The sequence below is a fragment of the Castor canadensis genome, chromosome 5 (assembly GCF_047511655.1).
Source record: "Castor canadensis chromosome 5, mCasCan1.hap1v2, whole genome shotgun sequence".
Classification (NCBI taxonomy): Eukaryota; Metazoa; Chordata; class Mammalia; order Rodentia; family Castoridae; genus Castor; species Castor canadensis.
Window position 1 is genome coordinate 9,608,094 of NC_133390.1, and position 21,287 is coordinate 9,629,380.

Consider the following 21,287-nt stretch of genomic DNA (forward strand, 5'->3'; position numbering starts at 1 on the left):
GACATATACCTACAAAAGGAATTACTGGGTCATATGGTAACTCAGTATTTAACTTTTTGGGGGAACTGCCAATTTGTTTACCAAAGTGGTTGTACCATTTTATATTCCTACCAGCAAGGTACAATTGTTTCTGATTTCTCCAAACCTGAACATGGGTCTCCCTACTTCTCTTGGATTTAATGTCCTTGGACACAAACTGAAGCACCAAGATCATCATAATAGCAACCATAGAACATATGGCTGAATAAATCTCAGCTGTAAGTTGGGTGTACTTACTTCTTATTATAATCAGTTACATTTCCTGTGATGGTTAATCTCAACTGTCAATGTGATTGGCTCGAAAAGGGCCTAGGAAGTTAATAAAACACATCTCTGGGTGTGTCTGTGACCACATTTCCAGAGAGGATTAACTAGGGGGAAAGCCTCACCCTGAATGTGCACACAGGTATTCTCTCTCTTCCTGGAGGCCATAGGTGATCTGCTCCCCACTGATCTCCCTGCCATGATGGACTGAAACCTCTCAAACTGTGAATCAAATAAATCCTTTCCTTCCTTGTTTATGTCAGGTATTTTGTCACACTGTTGGAAAACCCAACCAACACACTTCTAACTAGAGGGGTAACTTACTTCAGGAGAAAATACAGGACTAACTTCACATCTTCCAAATAACAGAGATACCATTTATTGAGAACTTACTGGATTTTTAACACATATGACCTCGTTTTTTAAGAAAAGAAACTGAGATTCAGATTACTCATCCAAATAATTAACGGTAAAGCTTAAATTCAAACTCAGGCTTTCACTGTATCATATGGTCTTTCATGTGAAGGAAATCTACTTTGTAGGAAGAGAGAGAAATGCTCTTTTGAGGTTCCGTTTTTCCCAAAGGCAACATCCGATATCTTCATACCCTATTGTACATAAAGCATAGTGGTAATTTAAACGAGTTACTTACCCTTAAATAAATTTCGGACATTGATATAACTAATAAGTCAGCCGAAAAAAGTATGTCATCTTGGCCTAGTTCTATCCTTATGCGACCGTATCTGATAATATACGGTAAGAATCTAACAATTGCCAATGGCCACAAAGTCTGGACCAGATTTCGCTTAAATTCCCCAAAGCTGGACCACGGGTTTTAAAACGTCACCGTTTGGGAACCACAGAAGCGCTGCCTCCTCACTTACTATCTCAAGGGTTCACATCCCTTTCTGGTGTCCTTCAGCGGGCACCGCCAGCAGTCAGGAAAGCAGAACAGGCTTACGAGGCCTTTGCCCGTAACTAACATGGCGGCGCTTAAGCTTCACGTTTTGGGCGGCAGAATGAGGATCACGTGGATAGGACTTCATCCTTTTATTGGTCGCCTCTTCGGGTTGGGCGGGATACACGAGCCCAAAGTGGGCTGGACTTAAAGGGACCGCGGCTGAAATCGTTGGCGTTCTGCCTTCTGGGTTGGGCGGGTGAGGCTCCTCTCAGGCTTTCTACCCCTCCCGCACAGAACGGGGATGGGAGTGGCCGGCGCTTGGAAGCCGCGTCTCCGGGAGCCCTGGTGACCGCCGGCTGCCGGCAGCAGAGCAGTCCAGAGTGGGTTAACCGGGAGCCGGCGGCCGCCGCGCTGAGGGGAAGAGCGCGAGCCCCGGCGACGCGCGAGCGCTGGGATGGAGGACGGCGTGGCCGGGCCCCGGCTCGGAGAGGCGGCGGAGGCGGCCGGGGCGCGGGCGCGGCCCGAGGTGACGCTGCGGCCCTTCGCGCCCTTCTCCGGGGCGAACGAGGCCGACGAGGGCGGCGGCGACTGGAGCTTCATCGACTGCGAGATGGAGGAGGTAGATCTGCAGGACCTGCCCAGCGCCACCATCGCCTGCCACTTGGACCCGCGCGTGTTCGTGGACGGCCTGTGCCGGGTGAGGGCCGGGCGGGGCGGGCCGTCGGGGCGGTGGGCGGACACTTGTTGCCGGGAGGCGGCAGCGCGGGTCCTGGCGTCTGGCCGTGGGCAAGGCGGGGCGGCGACGCCCCGGGGACACGGTCCCCTCCTTTCCAGCTGGGGCGGGTGGGGGCGACGCTCAAGGGCCCCGGCCCCCAGCACCTGCTGGACGTGCACGCAGCGGTCGCCTCTGTCCAGAGCTCCCAAATCTTCCTACGACGTCCCTGCGCCCCGGGTGGTTGGTTATCCAGGCGGGGGATGACGAAGTGCTGGACCTTCAGGGAATGAATTAGACCTGAAGTGGTGCGGAGAGCGCCCACCGTCCTCCGGGGCTTTAGCCACAGCCCTGCATTTACTCGTTAGAGGAGGGGGTCACCTCATTCATTGGGAGGAACGAGGAAACAGACGTTGACCGGCAACGTGACTCACTGTTCGTAAATAGGACGACGTCTCTGCATTCTCAATCTGCACTATTGGAAGAGAAGCCAGTGTTTGGGTGAGGATCTGTAGTTGCTCATTGTCCTGCGGTTGCTTGGCCAGTTTTGGTCGAATGGTGTTGGAGGGAAGGGGACCGTTTTTCTAAGCCTTTAGGAGATTTAGCCAGAAATCTTATTCTCTTGAAGGGGTGACATGCCACCACCAGGGACGTGGAATACACGGGGAGTTGGTCCACCCCCTTCTAAATCCACATAATTTAGACACTTTGGAGGGTGAGGGGGCAGGGATGAGTAATCAATGATGGGAAAGGAGGAATTTATTTCAGATCTTCAATTATTGTGCAGAATAGAAATTGGACAGTGTAGGCGTTTTGAGGAGTGAAACCTGTCTTTGAGAGCTGCCCCATTAAGAGAGCAGCTGTCAAAAAAAGCAATGCGTTCAGCACTTGGCTCTGGGTCCACACGCACTGTCAATGAACTGTAGTTGGAGGCACTGCCAAGAGGAACACCACTGTGCAACAGGGAATGGTGTTTATTTATAATTTATATGCCCATTTCCTTTCAGGAAAGATTTACAATGGCCGCATAAGCTGCTGGGCATGCTTTGTAGAGCAACAATTGTCATCACCCAGGGTCTTACTCCTCTTGTGCAAAAACCTTCCAAGCATTTCCAGTCTTTTTCTTAGGCTGTCTTTCTCTGGAGCAAGATCACATCCTGGAAGACTGTTGCACTTACTTGCTTGCAATTTATGGTTTTACATTCCTCCCCAGGTTGGGACAATTCTGAACCTACACTGTATATAAATTGATCCACTTGCTGGTTATTCATTTTAATGATTATTGAGACTACCGTGGGCCAGGCACTGTTCTAGGATCTGAGGATACAACAGGGAATAAAATAGCATTTTTATCTTCAGGGCTGACATTTTTGGTTGGGGAACTACAATAAACAAATATCAAATGTATTGGAAGATGATGGTGCTGTAGGAAAACAAGACTTGGAGGGTGGAAATCTGGGAATGGAGGGGGGTTGCTTTTTGACATCAGATAGTCAAGGAAGGTCTCACAAATAAAGCAGTTCTTTGAGTGGGGACCGTGGGCTGGCATTCATTCATGTATTCATTCTCTGCTAGCCCGTGATGCCCTGTTGCAGCAGTGTGGCTGGAACCCCACATTTGAAAGATGGAGTTGAGATGCTAGAGCCCGTGGCAGAGTACTGCAGCCTTTGATCTGCTGGCAGAAATGAGCAGGCAGCCAGAAGGCAAAGGAGCCCAAGCAATCATGTCCATAGGTATGGTCAGACTTCCAGGTCCCAGAGATGGCAGAGAGTGGCTTTGGGAACACTGTTAGTACAGGGACACATAGAGGAGTCAGTGTGGAACCTCTGTAGGTTGAGTGGCCCAGGAAAGACTGCACAGCTTGGACTAGGCTGACAGGAGGAAGCTCCTTGGAGAGATCTTGGCTTGGTTGGCATCTAGGCAGAAGGAATAGCAAGTGCTGAAGCTTAGATGCAGGGGTGAACTCGGGAGAAAGAAACCAGGGAGCCAGCATGAATTGAAAGAGAGGTGGGGTGGGTGGTAGCTGAGGTCAGGCAAGCAGCCAGGGAAGGGTCCACTAAAGGGCCTTGGGGACCACCGTACCTTTAGATGGCGTTTGAACTGCAAAGATGGGTGGAGAATGGCTTGCAGGGAAGGAAGGCAAGGGGTAGGACAGGAAGTGGAAAGATAGTGGGCTGTTGCCATTGCTGGGGAGATACAAGGCAGTTGTTCTAGGGATGGTCTAGGAGATGGAGAAAAGGGCACTTGAGCATCTTCTCCTTCCTGAAGCTCAGAACTTTGTGCATTAGCCACCTATTCATAGGGTCCTGTAGGGTCTGTAGTAAGTGAAGACCTATGGGGTCCCAGTCCCCAAAGGCAAATAGCTCTGTGCAGTAAGACAATGGAGAGCTTTAATACTGTGGGACGTCATTAGTAAGTCTTCCAGCCAGTGGAATTAGCTAACGCCATCCTTCTAAGTGGAATGATGTGACTTTTGCATCTCAACCTGACCACTTAGTATTTTAAAGGCCATTCTTCCTTTAGACTGGTGTGCCACCTTTGGGTGTTATAATGAAAATGAGAGTCTATTTTATGTTGGTAGTGCCTATCCTGGAGTAAACAGGTCATTAATTACAAGATGACGAAAGTCCCTATGGGCTAGCATCCCATCTCCTTAAGTAGTCAGTGGGAGGACTATCCTGGGGAGTGATGGCCTACAGAAAAAAGATAGTCTCCAACTCCTTTACATGTAGCTCACATGGTTAAAGGAAGAAAAGAAATTGATCTGAACGACTAGTTAATTTGAGAATTTACAACCCATACTGTTGTAACTTAACACTTTAGTCTGATATGGATCATCAGCAGTAATGTAAATAACTTTTAAAGGATATGTTAATTAAATGTTTATCTAAAAATAACAGAATCTGTATTATCATTCATTCATTTAAAATAGTATTATTAGATTCACCCCCTTTTAAATGAATGAACACTCTTATTAAAAAAAGATTATTTCCTGTTTGTACAAGTATTTGCCTGACATATTTCTTTGCACTAACTACTCTTCTTGTGAATTTTTTTCTACTTAGAAAAGCAAAGCTATACTTTGACCCAGTATTTACATGTGCTTTGAGTGCTGGCTGTGGTTAGTTGGTCCACTAGAATAAGTTTTTTTCAGACATCACCAAGCTAACAGGCATTTCAGAGTTCTCAGGTAGTATGCTGTGAGTTCCCAAACAGCAGAGTTCCATTTAGCAGTGGAAACACATCCCCCTCCCTTTTGTTGGTTGTCTGAAGCATGAATATGTATTTGATTGGTAGAGCTTTGCCTGAGGGCTCAGTTAGAAAATCATATAAAAATTTACTCTTTTATAAGGAATAAACTCACTTTCTTCAAAAAGATCCTTTAAAGTATGAATGTGATAGTTACCTCCATGATTTTCTTTTTATAACAAAATATGCTGATCAGCAGGAAAAGATTTTAAATGAGGACCTTAAATTCTTTCCATCAGTGGAGGCCCCTGAGCAAGGTGATCTTAACTCTAACCACATAATGTTAGAATCTCAGGGAGCTTTGAGGAAATCCTATGCCCCACCTACTCCAGACCTCTCTCAGACAGGAGCTGGGAATAGCCAGGGTCATCTTCAAGTGAGTCTGTTAGTCAAGGTTGATAAGCAGTGGCCTGAGCCTGGCCATGATTGTGTCCTGAAAAAGTAACTGAATAATTAATAACTGGCTTCCACCTCTAGCCAGATAACTCAGCCTGCCTGTGCCTTAATTTCTTTGGGTCCATAATGGGAGTTAGGCTCTGGGACTGGAGACCCCTCCTGGAGTGTTGTTTGACCTTGAAGCCTGAAAACAAGAATATTGGTGGCAGCAGGCAGGCCTAAGCCTTTGGGAAGTGGCTTGGGAGATCAGAGCCTTTTACTCTTATTCATGGGCAACTTCCTTTCTCTTTGCTTTGTACGCCAGGGCAGAGCACAGACTTGGTCTCCCTGAGCTTGTCTTTTGGTAGACAAGACATCCTTCAAAGGTAATTCAGTGGTTGATCTGAGATGATACTGCTGATGTACACAGCTTCCGCTGCTGAGGTTGTACATCCTTAGCCATGTTTCTGCCTGTTCCCATTCCAAATCAGTATGTCAAATGTGACATTCTAGCCAGAGAGTAACAGTTGGGAGATCCAGGTGGTTTTATGCCATGTCCACTTTTTATCCCAGTATGAGAGCAAAGCATGTGGTTTCTCAGACTTAAATTATGGATAAAATTTCTCCTTACATGATCTGGTCTCCAGCATGGTACAGTTCAATTAATTTGGGCATGTTCAAAATGTTGTATGCTTTTCTAATTCACATGTTACATATGTACACTGTTTGGTTGAGAAGTTACCCACTATCTTCCTAACTTTTGAATTTCTGGCTTTTAAATAAGGTACTTTTAACATCCACAGATTTTTAAATCCCTCCTTACCCTCCACTCTTTAGCAAGTGTCTAATTCCTTTTCAGTCCAGTCTGCTTCTCTGTACATTGCTCAAAGCATTTTTCTTCAGTAGCAGTAATTATAAATGCTACTGTGCCTGCAACTATAGACTTCAAATCACAGGACAATCACAATAAGGGAACAGAAAAATAGGCTTTGTGATAGAGCAGGATAGCAAAAGTATAGGCTGTTGATTCCTGTGTTTATATTTCAACCTGTATTCTTTGTTTCTTTGTTTCTTTCCTTTTAAAAACCATAATCAGACCACATAATCCTCTCTTTTTGGTATGTATCAGTGAGAAACTGGTTTGCACAGTTCTGTGAATGCATTGCTCCTATAATAGCCATGGTGATTGTGTACACACCTGTATGTATATGGTGACTAGCCTCCCCCACAATGCTGTGTACAGTCATTAGGACTCATTTTCAGGGCTGTGGGGGAGTGCCAGTCCTTTGGAAGACAATTCAGTTGTAAGGGAGAATTTTTCCCTATGTCAATACTAATCAGCTTGTGAGCCTGAGGGTGCTGACAGATGAGGAGTCAGTGAAGTACGTTGCTGTTTATTCTGAGCATTAACCTGCTGTACTTTGGCCACAAATGGCAAAAATGCCTCACCTGTCCTTCCTGGGAAAAGCAAAAACATTTTCAAAATGTAACATCAGGAGAATATGATTTGCCTTGACTTAAACATTGATGTTAGAAAAGGGTTGGCTTTGTGTTACCTGAGCTTCAGTCATCATAGAAAGCCTGAAGTGAAGTCTGCCCACAGGGAGGCAGTGCAGCACAGTGGTTAAGAGCATGGGTCTTAAGCAGACCCTTGCCACATATGTAGAGTGACCCTGGGATGTATTTACCCTATCTGTTCCTTAGTTTCTCTGCCTGTGAAATGGGGCTGCCAAGAGTTCTTACATAAATAAAATACTTGTCACTGCAATTGGGACATCATACTAAATGTACAGTATAGGTTAGTATATTCATTACCTACTGGAGTGTAACAAACTGACCCCATGCTTAGTGGCTATTTGTTATCTGTCAGTGTTTGTGGGGCAGGAATCCAAGGGTGACTTGGCTTGATGCTTCTGCCTCAGCCTCTTATAAGGCCACAATCAAGTGTCAGCTTTGGTCTCACCTGAGGACTGAACTGAGGGCTGACAGGAGGGGATTTTGTGGTCTTTTAGACTGAGAGCCTTAGTACCTTGCTGTGTGTTGACTGGAGGCCCCTGAGTTCCTTGCCCCATGGGCCTTTCCATAGGGTAACTCACGTCATGGCTGCTGGCTTCTCTCAGAGCATGCGAGAGGGCGTGCAAAATGGGATGGAGCCCACCATCTTTGCATTGCCAAATCTCAGAGCAATATCCATTGCTTTGCTATGTGTTCTGGTTCCTAGGAGTAAGTCAAGCAGTACAGGTAGAGAAGAGGGCCTGATAAAGGCATGAGTACCGGAAGTGGTCCACAGAGGGCACAACAGGCCGCCTACCACAGCAAGATACTTGTCACACCATCTCTTCCTTTATAAACTTTTTGGACTTCTGTGGAGAGTTCATGTTTAGAAATGTTTATTAAAGGACTAGGGTGTCACTCAGTGGTAGATAGCTTGCCTAGCATGCACAAGGCCCTGGATTCCATCCCTAGTACTGAAAAAAAAAATGTTTTTAAGGTTTCTTCTAGTCTGAGTTTTCCTTTTAACGTTCAACTACATGAAAGAATACACTTTTAGCCTGCACAATTTAATACAAAGCCCACCATTGAGAGGAGTACAGCCATGTTACTAAGTTCCTGAAGTATCACATTTCTGAAAGAAGATGTTGAGAAGCTAAACCCTTGTGGGTTGGAAAGGCCTAGTATTTTTCCTTTCATTACTAATTTCTACAGGTGCAGTATGAAATTCCCACTGCAATTGTAATTAATACTGTAGAGAGAGGCATTTGAGATTGGCCTGGATTTAGAATTAGAAGACAAAAATGTTATTTAATTCAGAGAGCTAATTTTAGAATTTTTCCCCTCAACATAACAATAACTTGTCTTACTTTATCACCATATTAGTCTGCTCAAGCTGCCAATACAAAGTACCTCAGGTTAGGAGGCTTAAACATGAGACATTTATTTTCTTAATCCTGGAGGCTGGAAGTCTGAGATCAGGGTCTGATGAGGCTCTCTGGCCTGCAGAGGGGCACCTTTCCTTGTCTTCACGTGGTCTTTTCTCAGTGTGCATGGAAATAGCAAGCTCCTTTTCTTTTAAGGACCCTAATTCTACTGGATCAGGGCCCTGCCCTAGAACTTCATTTAACCTTAAATTTTTAAGGGTTCCATCTCCACATACAGTCACATGGGGGGCTAGGACTTCAGCATATGAATTTTGGGGGGAGGGACACAAACATGGTCCATAATTATCACTTTAGTGTTTTTTGTTAATCTTTGCTCTTTTTAAAAAAAAAAGATAATACAGTTCCCATTTGTTAATACAAGGTACTTTATTTTGTATTGTGAGTACTCTATACTGTTATCTCCATTCTACAGATGTGTAGCTGAGGACAAGCATTGACTAGGGGGAGTGGGGGACTGTCCCAAGTCACATGGCACATGGCCAGGAAATGTCATCCAGTGACTTACCCAGCTTAGCTAACTATGAAGGATGTGCACTTAGCTCACAGTATGACAGTAATGCATATGAAGTCTTCCTATGCCATTTGCATCTTATTTAAATGCTAGGACAGCTCTGTGAAGAAAACATTTTTATCTACAGGAAACTGAGGTTCACACGAGTTAGAACTCCGTTACTCCTTCAGTCAGGCATTTATATTTAGTGGATGTTTTTGAAAGCTTATGGTGGGCCAGGCACAGTGGCAACCTTGATGATATTCTTGTGTTGAAACAGATACCAGGGCCTGAATACTGAAGCCAGGGAGACCTGGACCCATCACTTCACTCATTCAGTCATTCATTTCATTCATTCCTGTATTCAGCATATATTTACTCGGTATCATCCTCGTTCTGAACACTGTGTTGAAAACCAGCCATGGGATTCCAGACATATCAATCATCCTCCCCAAGTCCCAGCCTCAGCTGCCAGATGAGAACAGCAACACCCACCTCACAGTCTGGGGAGGTTGGTAAAGGAGGGCACTGCCCCAGACAGTCCTTGGTGGATGACAGACTCTGTCTCTTCCTTCATGAAATTCACATGCCATCATGGAAGGCACAAATTAATTTTTTGTATTGTGTGTCATGTAAACATAACTAAAGAGCTTTATAGATCAGTAATTAGCTGTCTGTCTTTGGGCAAGGTAGTCCACCTCTCCAGATATTGCTTATTTCATCTGTTCACTGAGTGGTTTAAATCAGCTCATCTCTGTGAGGTCATTGCTGGCTTCCAGAACTATGTGGTTCTGCACTCTTTTATCAGTGGAACACAATCCGCTTGCTCCTTGCCCCCCACACCCACAGGTTCTATCATACTTTTCCAAGTAGAAATTTTCCCCAAAAAAGTTTCTTCAGTGTGCTTCCGGTTCTCTCCATCCATCCTGCTTCTCCAGCCTTCTGCCCATACCCCGCCATATCCTATGTAACCTTGGTGGCTAAAGCGAAGACAAATTTCAGTTACTTAAACTTTGTGTCTTTAATTGATCTTGGAAATTTATGTAAGACTTTTCCGAGATGACCCTGTGTCACTGAGGGTTAAAATGACCCCATCACCAATTTTCTGTCCAGCTACCATTTGAAAGTTCACCAAAGATGGCCGTACAGTGCCTGAACACTTGGAGAGAGATGTTGTTTAAAAAGTCTGATAAGCTGGGGGCGTGGCTCCAGGGGTAGAACACCCACCTAGCAAGTGCAAAGCCCTGAGTTCAAACCTCAATACCACCAAAAAGTAAAAATCTGACAATTACTGGAGACTTTTCCAAATGTCATGATAGCTTTTCCTTATTGACAGAATGACATGTCATATTGGTTTCTGCCTGTTGTTTCAGGGAAATTCTTTTCTTTTATTATTTTTTCTTTGAGACAGGGTCTGGCTATGTTGCTGGACCTAGTCTCAAACTCCTGATCCTCTGGCCTCAACCACCCAAATAGCTGAGGCTACAGGTGCATGCCACTGCACCAGGCAAGGGAAATGCCTAGTAGCACCCCTTTCACGCTTAAGTTTGGATGGTAAGTTATAAAGCTAATAATCACACAACTAATTGTAAGTATCCTATTTATTCAGCACTTACCACGAATGCCAATTTTTTTATGTATGGCATCTTATTTAACCCCTCTTGCAACCTTCTAAGATAAACAGTATCATTTGCGCATTTTCTAAGTGAAAGCAACTTCTCCCTTTACAGAAATAACAAATACCATAGAAGTTCATGGTTCTTGCACAACTGACTCTGACATTCCCAAAGTCCACAACGAGAAGGGCTTCTCCAAGGCCTCACTCCAGGAAGGAGCTCAGGTTCAGAGGGGCGGTGACGTAGTCTCAGGAGTGCCCACTAGATGTGGGCAGAACTAGAACTGAATTCAGGTCCCCGTGGTGCTGACGGAGCTCCTTCACTTCTATGCCCAATAACATCCTCTCCTTTCCCACCTAACACGAAGAACCCAGAGCACACAGGAAACACGGAGGACATGGAGAGTCAAAGCCAGTCAGAGCAGGGATAGCTGGTAACACCTGATGGAGGCCTGTCTGCAGGTCACTGTTAGAGGGCTGCCAAAGGGCAGGTGTCCCTGCCTATGGAGGGGACAGAGAGAGTCTTGTGCTAATGCTGTTCAGAAGACCAGAGATGACCACCAGGGGGAAGTCACTTCCTGTGTGTTCTGCAGTGGATCCCACTGGTTAACTTAGACTCTTTCAGACATCACACAGAAAGTGCCTGTGCAGGCACTTGCTTGAGCTATAGAGAAGATAAATCTGTAATTTAAACTTGAAGGAGGAAAGACACTGTCCCATCTCCCAGCGGAAAACCAGGCAAGTAAGAAAGAGCTTTCCCTACTGCAGGTGATGCTGTCTTTTGATTGGAATATGAAGTAGGGCAGCTGTGTTTCCTGAAAGGGGAGACTTCTTAAAGGAATGACCCACCTGCTCTAATTAGTTCTTGGCACAAGTTTGTCTAATTTTCTACCACATATTCTTATTTGGTGCAGCTTACTTGGAATAAGAGAAATGATGAGCATAAAGAAATGCAAAGAGGGGGCTGAGGATGTAGTTCAGGTTGAGCACTTGCCTAGCATGTGTGAAGCCATGTGTTCCATTCCCAGCAACACACACACACACTACAAAGAAAGAACTCACCATGAAAACCCTATTTAGAGATACTGGGGCTTTTCTGAGCAGGCTTCCAGTGTTAGGTTGCTAACTAGATTACTTATGTTGGTAGATAGATTGCCAGACCTGTGTAGTGAGAATTGCTTTCTCATATGGAAGCCCCTACCCTCAGATAATTCCACAGTTACCACCGCTCAGACCATATAGAGACAGTATCCTGGGCTAGAGCTGAGGGTCTGGGGGATTTGGATAGATCCTGACTTCACTCATGCTTCCTGACTTGTGAGTGTCAGATGGGTTGTGTTTTCTGTCTGTAAAACTCCTTTACAGTTCCCCGAAACAGTCTACCCATCAGAAAACTGCACCACGCAACCCTTCAAGAATGGGCCTGCAGATACTCACAGATGGTTGAAAGCAATCCAGGGTTCATTTGGGTCAAAATCTTTTTCTAGAATAGCTAAATCCAAGATGTAGTTTTCAAACAAAATATGGGGTGAGAGGGGATGTGGGTGGGGACTTGCATGTTGAGCTGAAGACTTCCAATACTATTTGGAGGGGGAGTTTTCAGGCAGAGGACAGCAGGGAGCATTTTGGGCTGCATAGGTGGCTTGGAATGAAGCAGAAGAGCCACCTGAGGGCTGCAGCTGGGAGTTGTGGTGGCTTCTTCTTTGTGCAGTTGAGTTTTCCTTATCTGAAAAAAAATGCTCAGAACCAGAGGCATTTCAGATGTTGAAGTTTTTTAGGTTTTTAAATATTTGCATAGATTTCACCAGTTAAGCATCCCTAATCTCAAAATCCAGAATCCAAAATGAGCATTTCAGATTTTTGGATTAGGATGCTCAACCTGTATCTGTGAAGAGAGGTTTGATGATATCTTTACCACTAGGGTGCTATAAGCTTGAAATACAGTGTGTTAGTGTATGTAGTAGCATCTGACGACAGGAGATAACTCAGAAAATATTTAGTCTTTATCAAGGATCTCACTGTAATGTCAGTATATATATTGTCAGTATATATTGTTTGTGGCTATGTATTAGGTCACCATTTAGTTTTTCTGTGTTCATTTCTTTCTTGTCAATTTTTTCTTTCTTTTCCTCCTTTGTTTTCCCTCCTAGTTAGAACAAGGGTTGCACTGACAGGATCACCTACTTTCAGGTTTTCTTGCTACTAGTTATTAATCTGACTGCTTTTCATGGCTCTGCTGAGAGTGGAAGGTTCTATATAGACGAATCCCTTCCCTAGCTTAGGGTATGTACATGTACCATATAGAAGGTAGGAGGCTGAGTCCATGAGCCAAGTCAGCCTGGATTCAAGTTTCAGCTCTGCCAGTGGCTGGCTGTGTGATTTTGGGGAAGTAACTTCTCTGTGCTTCGGTCTCCTTGTTTGTAAAGTGGAGTAGTAAAGTACTTGCCCCCATGGCATTGCTGTGAGGATGAAAGGAGGTAGTCCAGAGAGCTGAGAATGTTTAGCATGCATGAGGTAGAGCTTTTACTGAAATCATTAGTGAAATGCAAAGATGATAGTGCCTGCATTGCTTGCTTCTGTGAATCTTGTGCCCAGGACTTTGCTGCCACTGGGTAGGCACTTAGGTATTTGTAGAGCAGTGGAAGTAAACCACCACAGAAATTAAAATATTGCTCTTTCAAGTCCATTTAATAGGAAGCCTATTTTCCTGCTTTCAGAAATTGCACAAATTATTTCTGGCCAGTAGGGTCTGTGGCTTTAAAATTTCCACAGTGGTGAGTGTGTGTGTGTGTGTGTGTGTGTGTGTGTGTGTGTGTGTGTGTGTGTGTGTATGATGTAGACTTATTCGGAATACTGTAGTAAGATATACAATACCAACAGAATAGCATGACTTATTATCACTTGTAAATGCCTAGTATAAGCCGTAATTTTACCATAGTATGTTGGGACTTTATTAAAAGAGCTGTTTGGTATAAACTGAGCTTTGCTACAAAGTTGAAGACCACTAAAATCCTAAACACTTAAAAAAAAGTTCAAATAACAATGAATATGGAAACCCCATGAACCGTAAAGCATCAAATTACCATGTTACGGTTACAGAGACTCACGCCTGTGATCCCAGCTACTCAGGAGGCAGAGATCAGGAGGATCGCAGTTCAAAGCCAGCCTAGGCAAATAGTTCGTAAGACCCTATCTCAAAAATAACCAACACAAAAAAGGGCTGGTGGAGTGGCTCAAGTAGCAGAGCACCTGCCTAGCAAGTGTGAGGCCCTGGGTTCAAATCCCAGTACTGCCAAAAAAATCATTATTGTAGATGACAAGAAATCCTAGGCTAAAAAATCTTATAATTGAAAAATAAATGGTAATTTTTAGTTCTGAGGTTCCCCCTCTCTCCTTCCCTCCTTTTTCCCCTCTTCCTTTCCTTTCTTTCCTTCTCCTCCCCTTTCCTTCCTCCATCCCTTTTCTTTCATTGGCCTTAGAATGCCTTTTAGGAGAATAACAGATTTTCTTGGAAGTGCATTCTCATCTGATCCACTGCCACCTACCACATAACCAGCCTTTAGCACTCTGACAGTAGGTGGCTTGGAATTCTTTACCATATCTTGTCCTAGGAGGGCAAAATCAGCTTGGAAGTATCTTATCTCTGAAAGCTGTCCTGGTTTCCATGAGATGGTGCTAGGGGAGGTGGTCTTCCATAATAAAGTGCATGCTGTCTGCTTCGTACACAGTACCCTGCTGTGCTTTTAATTAAATGAGCCAGTCTTAAGATTCAATTCTTACCTCTGAATCATTGTCACCCAACAGTCTGTCCCCAGTCAGTGCTGCCAGATGCCTGTCATTGGGAGGCACCAGAGGAACTGCAGATTGGTGGGAGGGGCTTTAACATAGTATGGTCAGACTCAGTTCTTGGGGCCCATTCAGGATAACTCATCACTTGCAGCCAGAGGGCACAGCCATTTTAGGTCTCTGCTCTGCTGGCTATACAGCTATTTGGTGGCATTAGGGAGGGGTATCTGAAGAGCACAGTTCATAGGTACCATTTGCTAAGCATCAGTGATAGATTGTTACATTTGTTTAGATTGCTTTGTGATTTGAAGAATAATTACAAAAGTAGTAGTTAGTCATAAAAAATAAGAATACAAGCATTTACTAAAAATCCTCCGTTATCTTTTCTCTGCATGTTCCTTAGAGCAGCTTCTGTGAAGATTTGTGTGTATCCTTTCACACAAAGTTGAAGACCACTAAAATCCTAAACCCTTAAAAAAAGTAAAGCTATGTATAAACGTATGGTGTATGTAGCCCCAAATGCATTTGAATATGCACGATGCATATACTTATAATACCCAATATTATGTTGAATACTATGTTATTATCCTGCTAGTTGCTGTTTAAAAACACTGTGGACATCTGTCCCGTGGACTCAGTGCATTTCTTTTGATGACTGTCTGATGTTTCATTATGGGAACATAACCCAGTTGTACTAGCCTTCCCCATCGATGGACATTTCGGTTGTTTCAGGTATTTTTTCCTTTTTATAAACAATGCTGTAAGCAGCATTCTTAGACATGTAGCTGTTTAATTACGTAAGTAAGTTTGGGATATGCCTTTCTAGAAATGGGATTTCTGATGGCTTTACCTTTTGATAGAGACTGTCCATTTGTTCTCTAAAATGTTTGCATTGCATAAGAGTTACTCTTTCCTGGCTTTCTTGCCAATACTGGGCTTAAAAATCATTTTGGATCATTGCCAGGACCTTTGCCAGTTGAAAAAGACTATCTCCTTCTTTAATTTGCCTGTCCTTCATTGGGAACAAAGTTGACTTTTTTTTTTTTTTTTTGGTGGTACTGGAGTTTGAATTCAAGGGCCTCACACTTGCTAACCAGGTGCTCTGCCTGCCCAAGGTTTACCATCTTAATATGCTGTGGTCATCTGTTGATTTTTTTTTTCTCTGTAAACTTTTTGCTTGTATGATTTACTACTTTTTGGTGAGTTTTGGTCTTAAGAATTTGTAGGAAGTTTTTTTTTTGTATATTAAGGAAATTAGTACTTTAACATTAACAGATATTTTCTCTAGTTTGCCATTTGCCAATTTTTTTAACCCCACAGAAATTTTTATTTTTTATATTTGTAGTTCAGTTGCAGAAATTTTGCCTCCTGTCTTCTGGGTTTGTCTCATATGCAGGCCAAGTGTATAGGGGTGTGTTTTCTTCTAGTAATTTTACATTTTTATTTCTGATGTTTGCCTTTACTTCACAATAGGAGTAAGTTAAGTTTCTGGTTATCAAGAGTGAGTTAGGTTTTTGGTTATCAGGAGTTGAGTTAAGTTTCTGGTTTTCTTGTTTGCATGTGGCCTGTGAGTTTGTTCAAATATTGTCTACTAAGCAGTCCTTTCTTTGCAGATTTGAAATACCACCTAAATGGCATTTAAACAAACTTGTATGAGGACTTTACTGTTGACCTTTTCATCTATTTCTGAACCAGCTGCATACTATTTTCATGACTGTGGACTTATATTTTAGCCTTATTTAACAATTAATATGGCTAATTCTCCCCAATTCTACTTCCCTTTAGTATTTATTTTCCTGGCCAATGTCATTTGTTCATTCTTTGTTTAGAATTATTCTGTTACTCAAACTATTCTTTACTTTTCTACAATGAATGAAAATAAAAATAGGACGTCCTATTTGATATTGACATATTGATATTTTCAGTGACTTTGCTTTGGGGTCATAGAGTTACTCAGGGAGAACTGACATCTTTCCATATCATGTTCCTATAATATTGTATGACTTACTTAAGCCACCTTTTATGTCATTCACTACAGGTTTAACATTTTCTTTATATAGACCCTATCTGTTTAGTTTATGTTTTAGATTATCCAGCATAGATGTTTCATGTAAACTTAAGAAATGTATTAAAATGAGATCTGTCAGTTGCTGGGGACCCTGTTCTCTTAGCTTCTGCTTCCACCCAGCCATTCAGAGAAAGCAGAAATGAGCTACCCCAGGAGAAAAGGAGGGCCACATTCAAATCTGAAGGTCAGAGCTGGGAGGACAGGAGTCCCAGTGCCTGGGCCTCACCCCAACTCATCTGTTCCCAGCAGCAGACTGTGGGGGCCCCAGCTTGCCATTTTTAGGTGGGAATCATAACAACAGCACCCCATAGGGCTCTAGTGAGACCCCACAACCCACAGGTGGGCAGTGTTCAAAGAGGGCATAACTCACCCTCCACAGAGGTCAGCTCTGATTCACTCTGTAATGACTGCTGGTCTTGCCTCAAGGGCAGGTGACTTCCAGGCTGGGTCCTCTCTGTTCCCAGTGAGAGCCCTTGACACAGGCATATGTGGAAGTTGTTGCCTATGTATAGATGGACTGAATGGGGTTCCTCAGAGTATCCCCTCTCCTGGCTGGACTACAGTGTGTCCTGGCCTTCTCTGATACCACAGGTCCAGGGCTCTTTGGAAGCAAGTTAGTGGATATTGAGAAGCAATGTTGTTCGTTAGGGTTTGAATAGAAAATGTCCCCAAAGGCTCATGTGTTAAAGGCTTGGTTGTTGTTGGGAAGGGATTGGATCACAAGGACTCTAACCTCATCAGTGGATTAACCCATTCATGGGTTCATAATTTGATGGCAATATTAGGAGGTGGGGCTTAGTTGGAGAAAGTAGGTCATTGGGGGCCCTGGAAGGGTATAACTTGCCCCCGGTCTCTCTCTCCGTCTCTCTCTCCGTCTCTCTCTCTGTCTCTCTCTCTCTACCCCCAAGCTTCCATGAAGCGAGCAGCTTTCTTCTATCATGCCGTTCTGCCATGATTTTCTTCCTCACTACTGGTCCAGAACACAGAGCCAAGTGACCATGGACTGAAACCTCTGAAACTGTGAGCCCAGATAGCCCTTTTCCCCCTTAAGTTAGTTTTCTAGGGTATTTGTCACAGCAGTGGAAAGCAACAGACACACTATGCATTCCAGCAGCCAGCGAAGCCTATGCGCATGTCTGGGTCTATTTCCCAGTTAAGAAGCCAGCTCTTCAGGTGGGACACGATTCTGTCTCCTGGAAGCCTCAGCAAACACATTATTTCCCTTTCTAGCACAGGCATCTGCGGCAGGACTCACTCCCCAGGTGCTAAGATTGGTGGTGAGTAGTTGGACACGCTCAGCGGAGTCAGTGATGTGCTAAAAGTCACTGGCTGGATCCCAACACAGAGTACCATAAGTCTTCTTTTGGCAGGTGCTGTTGTATTTTCTTTTCATGGGCAGGGAGAAGCCTTAAAACACTTAGAGCTTAAAAATTAGCTCTAAGAGGGGGATTTCTCCTCCCTCTCTTGTGACTCTTTTCCTGCCTCCCATACCCCTCCCCAGAGGAGAATGGCTAACATGAATTTATTCAGTGCCAACTAGGTACTGTTCACTACAGAAAGTGGCCTCTGGTCCTGTCCCCATCTTATGGATGGAGCATCTGAGGCCGTTGCATGGTCAAGTCACTTGTTTGGAGTTGCACAGTCAAGTAAGGGGAGGGGCAGGATATGGAACTCTAGCTGCCTCATTCCAGTCAAGCTCTTAACCACAACTCCTGCTGCAGCTCACCCTGGCTACTTGTTCAGTTTGATGTCCAGGATCCTGTGATACATGCACTTGTTTTTAGTCCCATTTTCCAGTGAGGACATCAAAGCCTGGGGAGTCTCTCCACAGGCCAATACCTGTCTCCGTATAGACAGCAACATTCGTGGTTCTGACCCCAACACTGTTTTTGCTCTGTGCACACAGCTGCCCTTCTATTGCCATTTCTGAGCCCTGGGACTGTGCCTCACCTCATGCCCTGTATTACACCTGTCAAATGTAACTGACTGACCTCAGCAGGCTCCAGGTTTCCCTAAAGGGACACCTCTCCACAGTTTTTTTTTGTTTTTTTTTATCCATGTCTCTGACTACAGTTTGTTCTGTCTTTCCAATTGCTTGATAGTTCTGTTTCTTCTTATGGGCTAGTGTTCAGCTGTAGGACTGTTTATTTTATGAGGTCCACTTTCCAACTCAAGGGTCAAGAAAGACATTCTTCTAATATCATCCATCAACAGGGAACATCTTTGCCCCTTTCTGTTTTGCAACAACTGTGAAAATAATCCCTTGGCCATGATGCTGAATAACAGGGTAGGAATGCAATTTCATCTCTCTGCCAGCCTTGCAACTCCAGAATTAAAATAAATGAGTGAACACTAGCAAGTTTTTCCCTACTTGCCATGGAATTCTAGGTCTCTCTGGGGCGGTGATCTCTCTGGGATATAAACCACTCCTTTGAGCCCTTGTTCCTTGAGGGCAAAGACAGGATCTGGCTCAGTTTTCTGGACAGTTTCATTCATTTATTTACTAAGCCTACTCCTACTCTGAAACCAGTGCACATCCTTTCTCCACACAGCAGTGGGCTTAGCAACAGAGTCCCTCAGCCTATCTTGTCATGCACTCAGGTCATTTCCATCTCCCTCAGCTGTCCAACCTGGGAAGTTGTTCCAGTCTAGGCTGCCTTGTGGCCCTCCTCTGCCTCAGAGAGCCCACTGTTAATAGACGGGACAGGTAACACTTGTGTCAACCTTGCTTAAAGCCTTTGTAACTTCCCTGAAAGGAAAGTTGTAACTCAGGGTAGCACATCAGCCATAAAATTCAGCACTTATTTGTGACAATGTGTTAAGAGGACAATATGTCCTGATATTATCAGTGCTCTGACAGTTGGTGAGGGCCAGTTAGTACCAGGTTTAAACACATGAAATTGTCAATATTTGAGCATTTTTGACCAACAAATATTAGTGCTTTGCTGTTATGCCTCCCTCTGGTCAGGTTTCTTCTATGAAACTGTCTCAGAATGAGCAAGATTGAGAACATCAGCTGATAACAGTCTGTATAAACTAGGCATTAATTTTACTAAAATCTGGGGGAGGGAAGATAGAACTCACTTCAGAGTGAAGTTGACAGCACTGGTGCATGACCACTGTCTTCTGGGTCTTGCTTTGCTGAAGCCCTTGTGAGTTCCTGGAGCCCAGTCCCCCATTCTCTGTCCTCCCCTTTCCATGTGCATTTGGAAAAGCCAGCCCCGCAGTCCCTTCCCACGTCCTCCTGGTGCTCCAATTAAGTCAAGCCATGGAAGTTTTCCTATAATTGTAGACTGACGTCTCTGAAGTAATCACTAGAGAACATTGATCTTATATAGGAAAATCTGGGTGGAAAAGAGACAGCGTCAGCCAAGAAATGCTTTTTTCTTGGAAACTTGTGTTTTTCAGAAAACACAAGTAACAGATAATTGGATTCAGTTCACTTTTAGAGGCAATTCAAATCAATGTGAGTTTGTTAATAAATGATTCTCTTCTTACAAACTTGGTGTCCTGGTAGAGAATAATGACAGGCACTTCAGTGGCCCCAAGAATGTGGTTCGGGAGAAAATGGAGTTCAATTGTGTGTGGGGGGGTGAAGGTACAAATTGTCCAATTTTCATATTAACTTGACATCTAATCCTAGTGCTAGGAAAATGTGACTTTACCTCCCTCCACTTGAACCTTAATCGCCTCCTGAGCAGTGTCCGTGTTCAGAAGTATAACAGCCCACTACTGATCCAGGGGTTTTATCAAACCTTTTTTTAGCCTAGTCAGTCCAAGGACAGGGCCAAAGAGTGTGGGTGTGTGGCTGGGTACCATCATCAGGAACTAATGATGGGAATGTGCCTTTGCCCAGCATGAGAGCCACCTCACCTGCCAACATGGGCAGAAATCAACCGTGATACAGATGTCCAGGTGCATAGCAAGGCTTTAAGCTAAACTCTCTAGAATGGAAGTTCAGACAGTTGGGTGAATTTGGTTAGTTTTCTGGCTCTCCACCATTTTCTTTGATATATCTAAACCCTAATCTACAGTGAGGGAGGCTTGATAAAGACGGATCTGAAATTCTGGCACTGTGCCAAGAGGGGGCGCACACCTTCATTACATTGGATGGCCCTTTCCCCCCACCTTCCAGGTATAATTGACGAGTTAAATTGTATATATTTAAGGTGCACAATGTGATTTGATCCACACAGGCATCGTGAAATGATTACCACAATTAAGTTGGTTAACTGTCATGGCACTTTTTGCAGCCAAATCCAGTCATGCTGTGGTTCACTGTGTAACCACGTTGTGCATTTATGACTTGGGTGGAGAAGGATGGTGAGTCACATGAGATGATGTTTAAGTTTGGTGGACTGGTGTAAAATAATGGATGTCTGGTATTAGTGCAAAAACTACATGACCAACCATACGAGGGTCTCAAAGCCCTTTTTCTAGGTGGATTGTTCAGAAGGCCCAGGACTCAGTGGCAGTTTAGAAGACTTAAGCTCCAGCTGTCCTTCAGACAGTTGTACTTGAAACCCAGCTACCGCTTCCTCCACTGTGTTCTGACCTATAGTTCTCTATATCTGCTCTATAGTAGGTGGCATCCATGTCCCCACCGTGGCTCCCCATATCCTCACCATCGACTGTCATTCTTTGAATGCACCATGTTCTCCCCTTAGGTCATGTGTGTTCTTCCCTCCTGGAATAGCTTTCTCTGAAAAAGCTACAGTTCGCTGCCTCCCCTCCTTCAGCTCTTGACTTAAATGTCACCTTTGCTACCCCAGCTATCCAATGTCATTTGTGCCCTCCTCCCTTGCACTGTCTGTCCCTGCCTTACTTAACTTCCTCCATGCCGGTTTTG

The 21,287-nt window shown here is 44.1% G+C and overlaps 1 protein-coding gene across 2 annotated transcripts in view; it reads left to right on the top strand.

Moving 5' to 3' along the window:
- Positions 1-1,524: 1,524 nt before the first annotated feature.
- Positions 1,525-21,287, top strand: part of Rcan1 (regulator of calcineurin 1) — an 85,885-nt gene continuing 66,122 nt past the window's right edge. Inside the window, exon 1 of one of the 2 annotated variants that reach the window (XM_020162824.2) lies at positions 1,525-1,901. In XM_020162824.2, the coding sequence (XP_020018413.1) occupies positions 1,659-1,901 (243 nt within the window). In that variant the 5' untranslated portion in view covers positions 1,525-1,658. Of the gene's footprint in view, positions 1,902-2,070; positions 2,418-21,287 lie in introns of those variants that run through there. The other variant, XM_074072729.1, reaches the window with a different exon arrangement.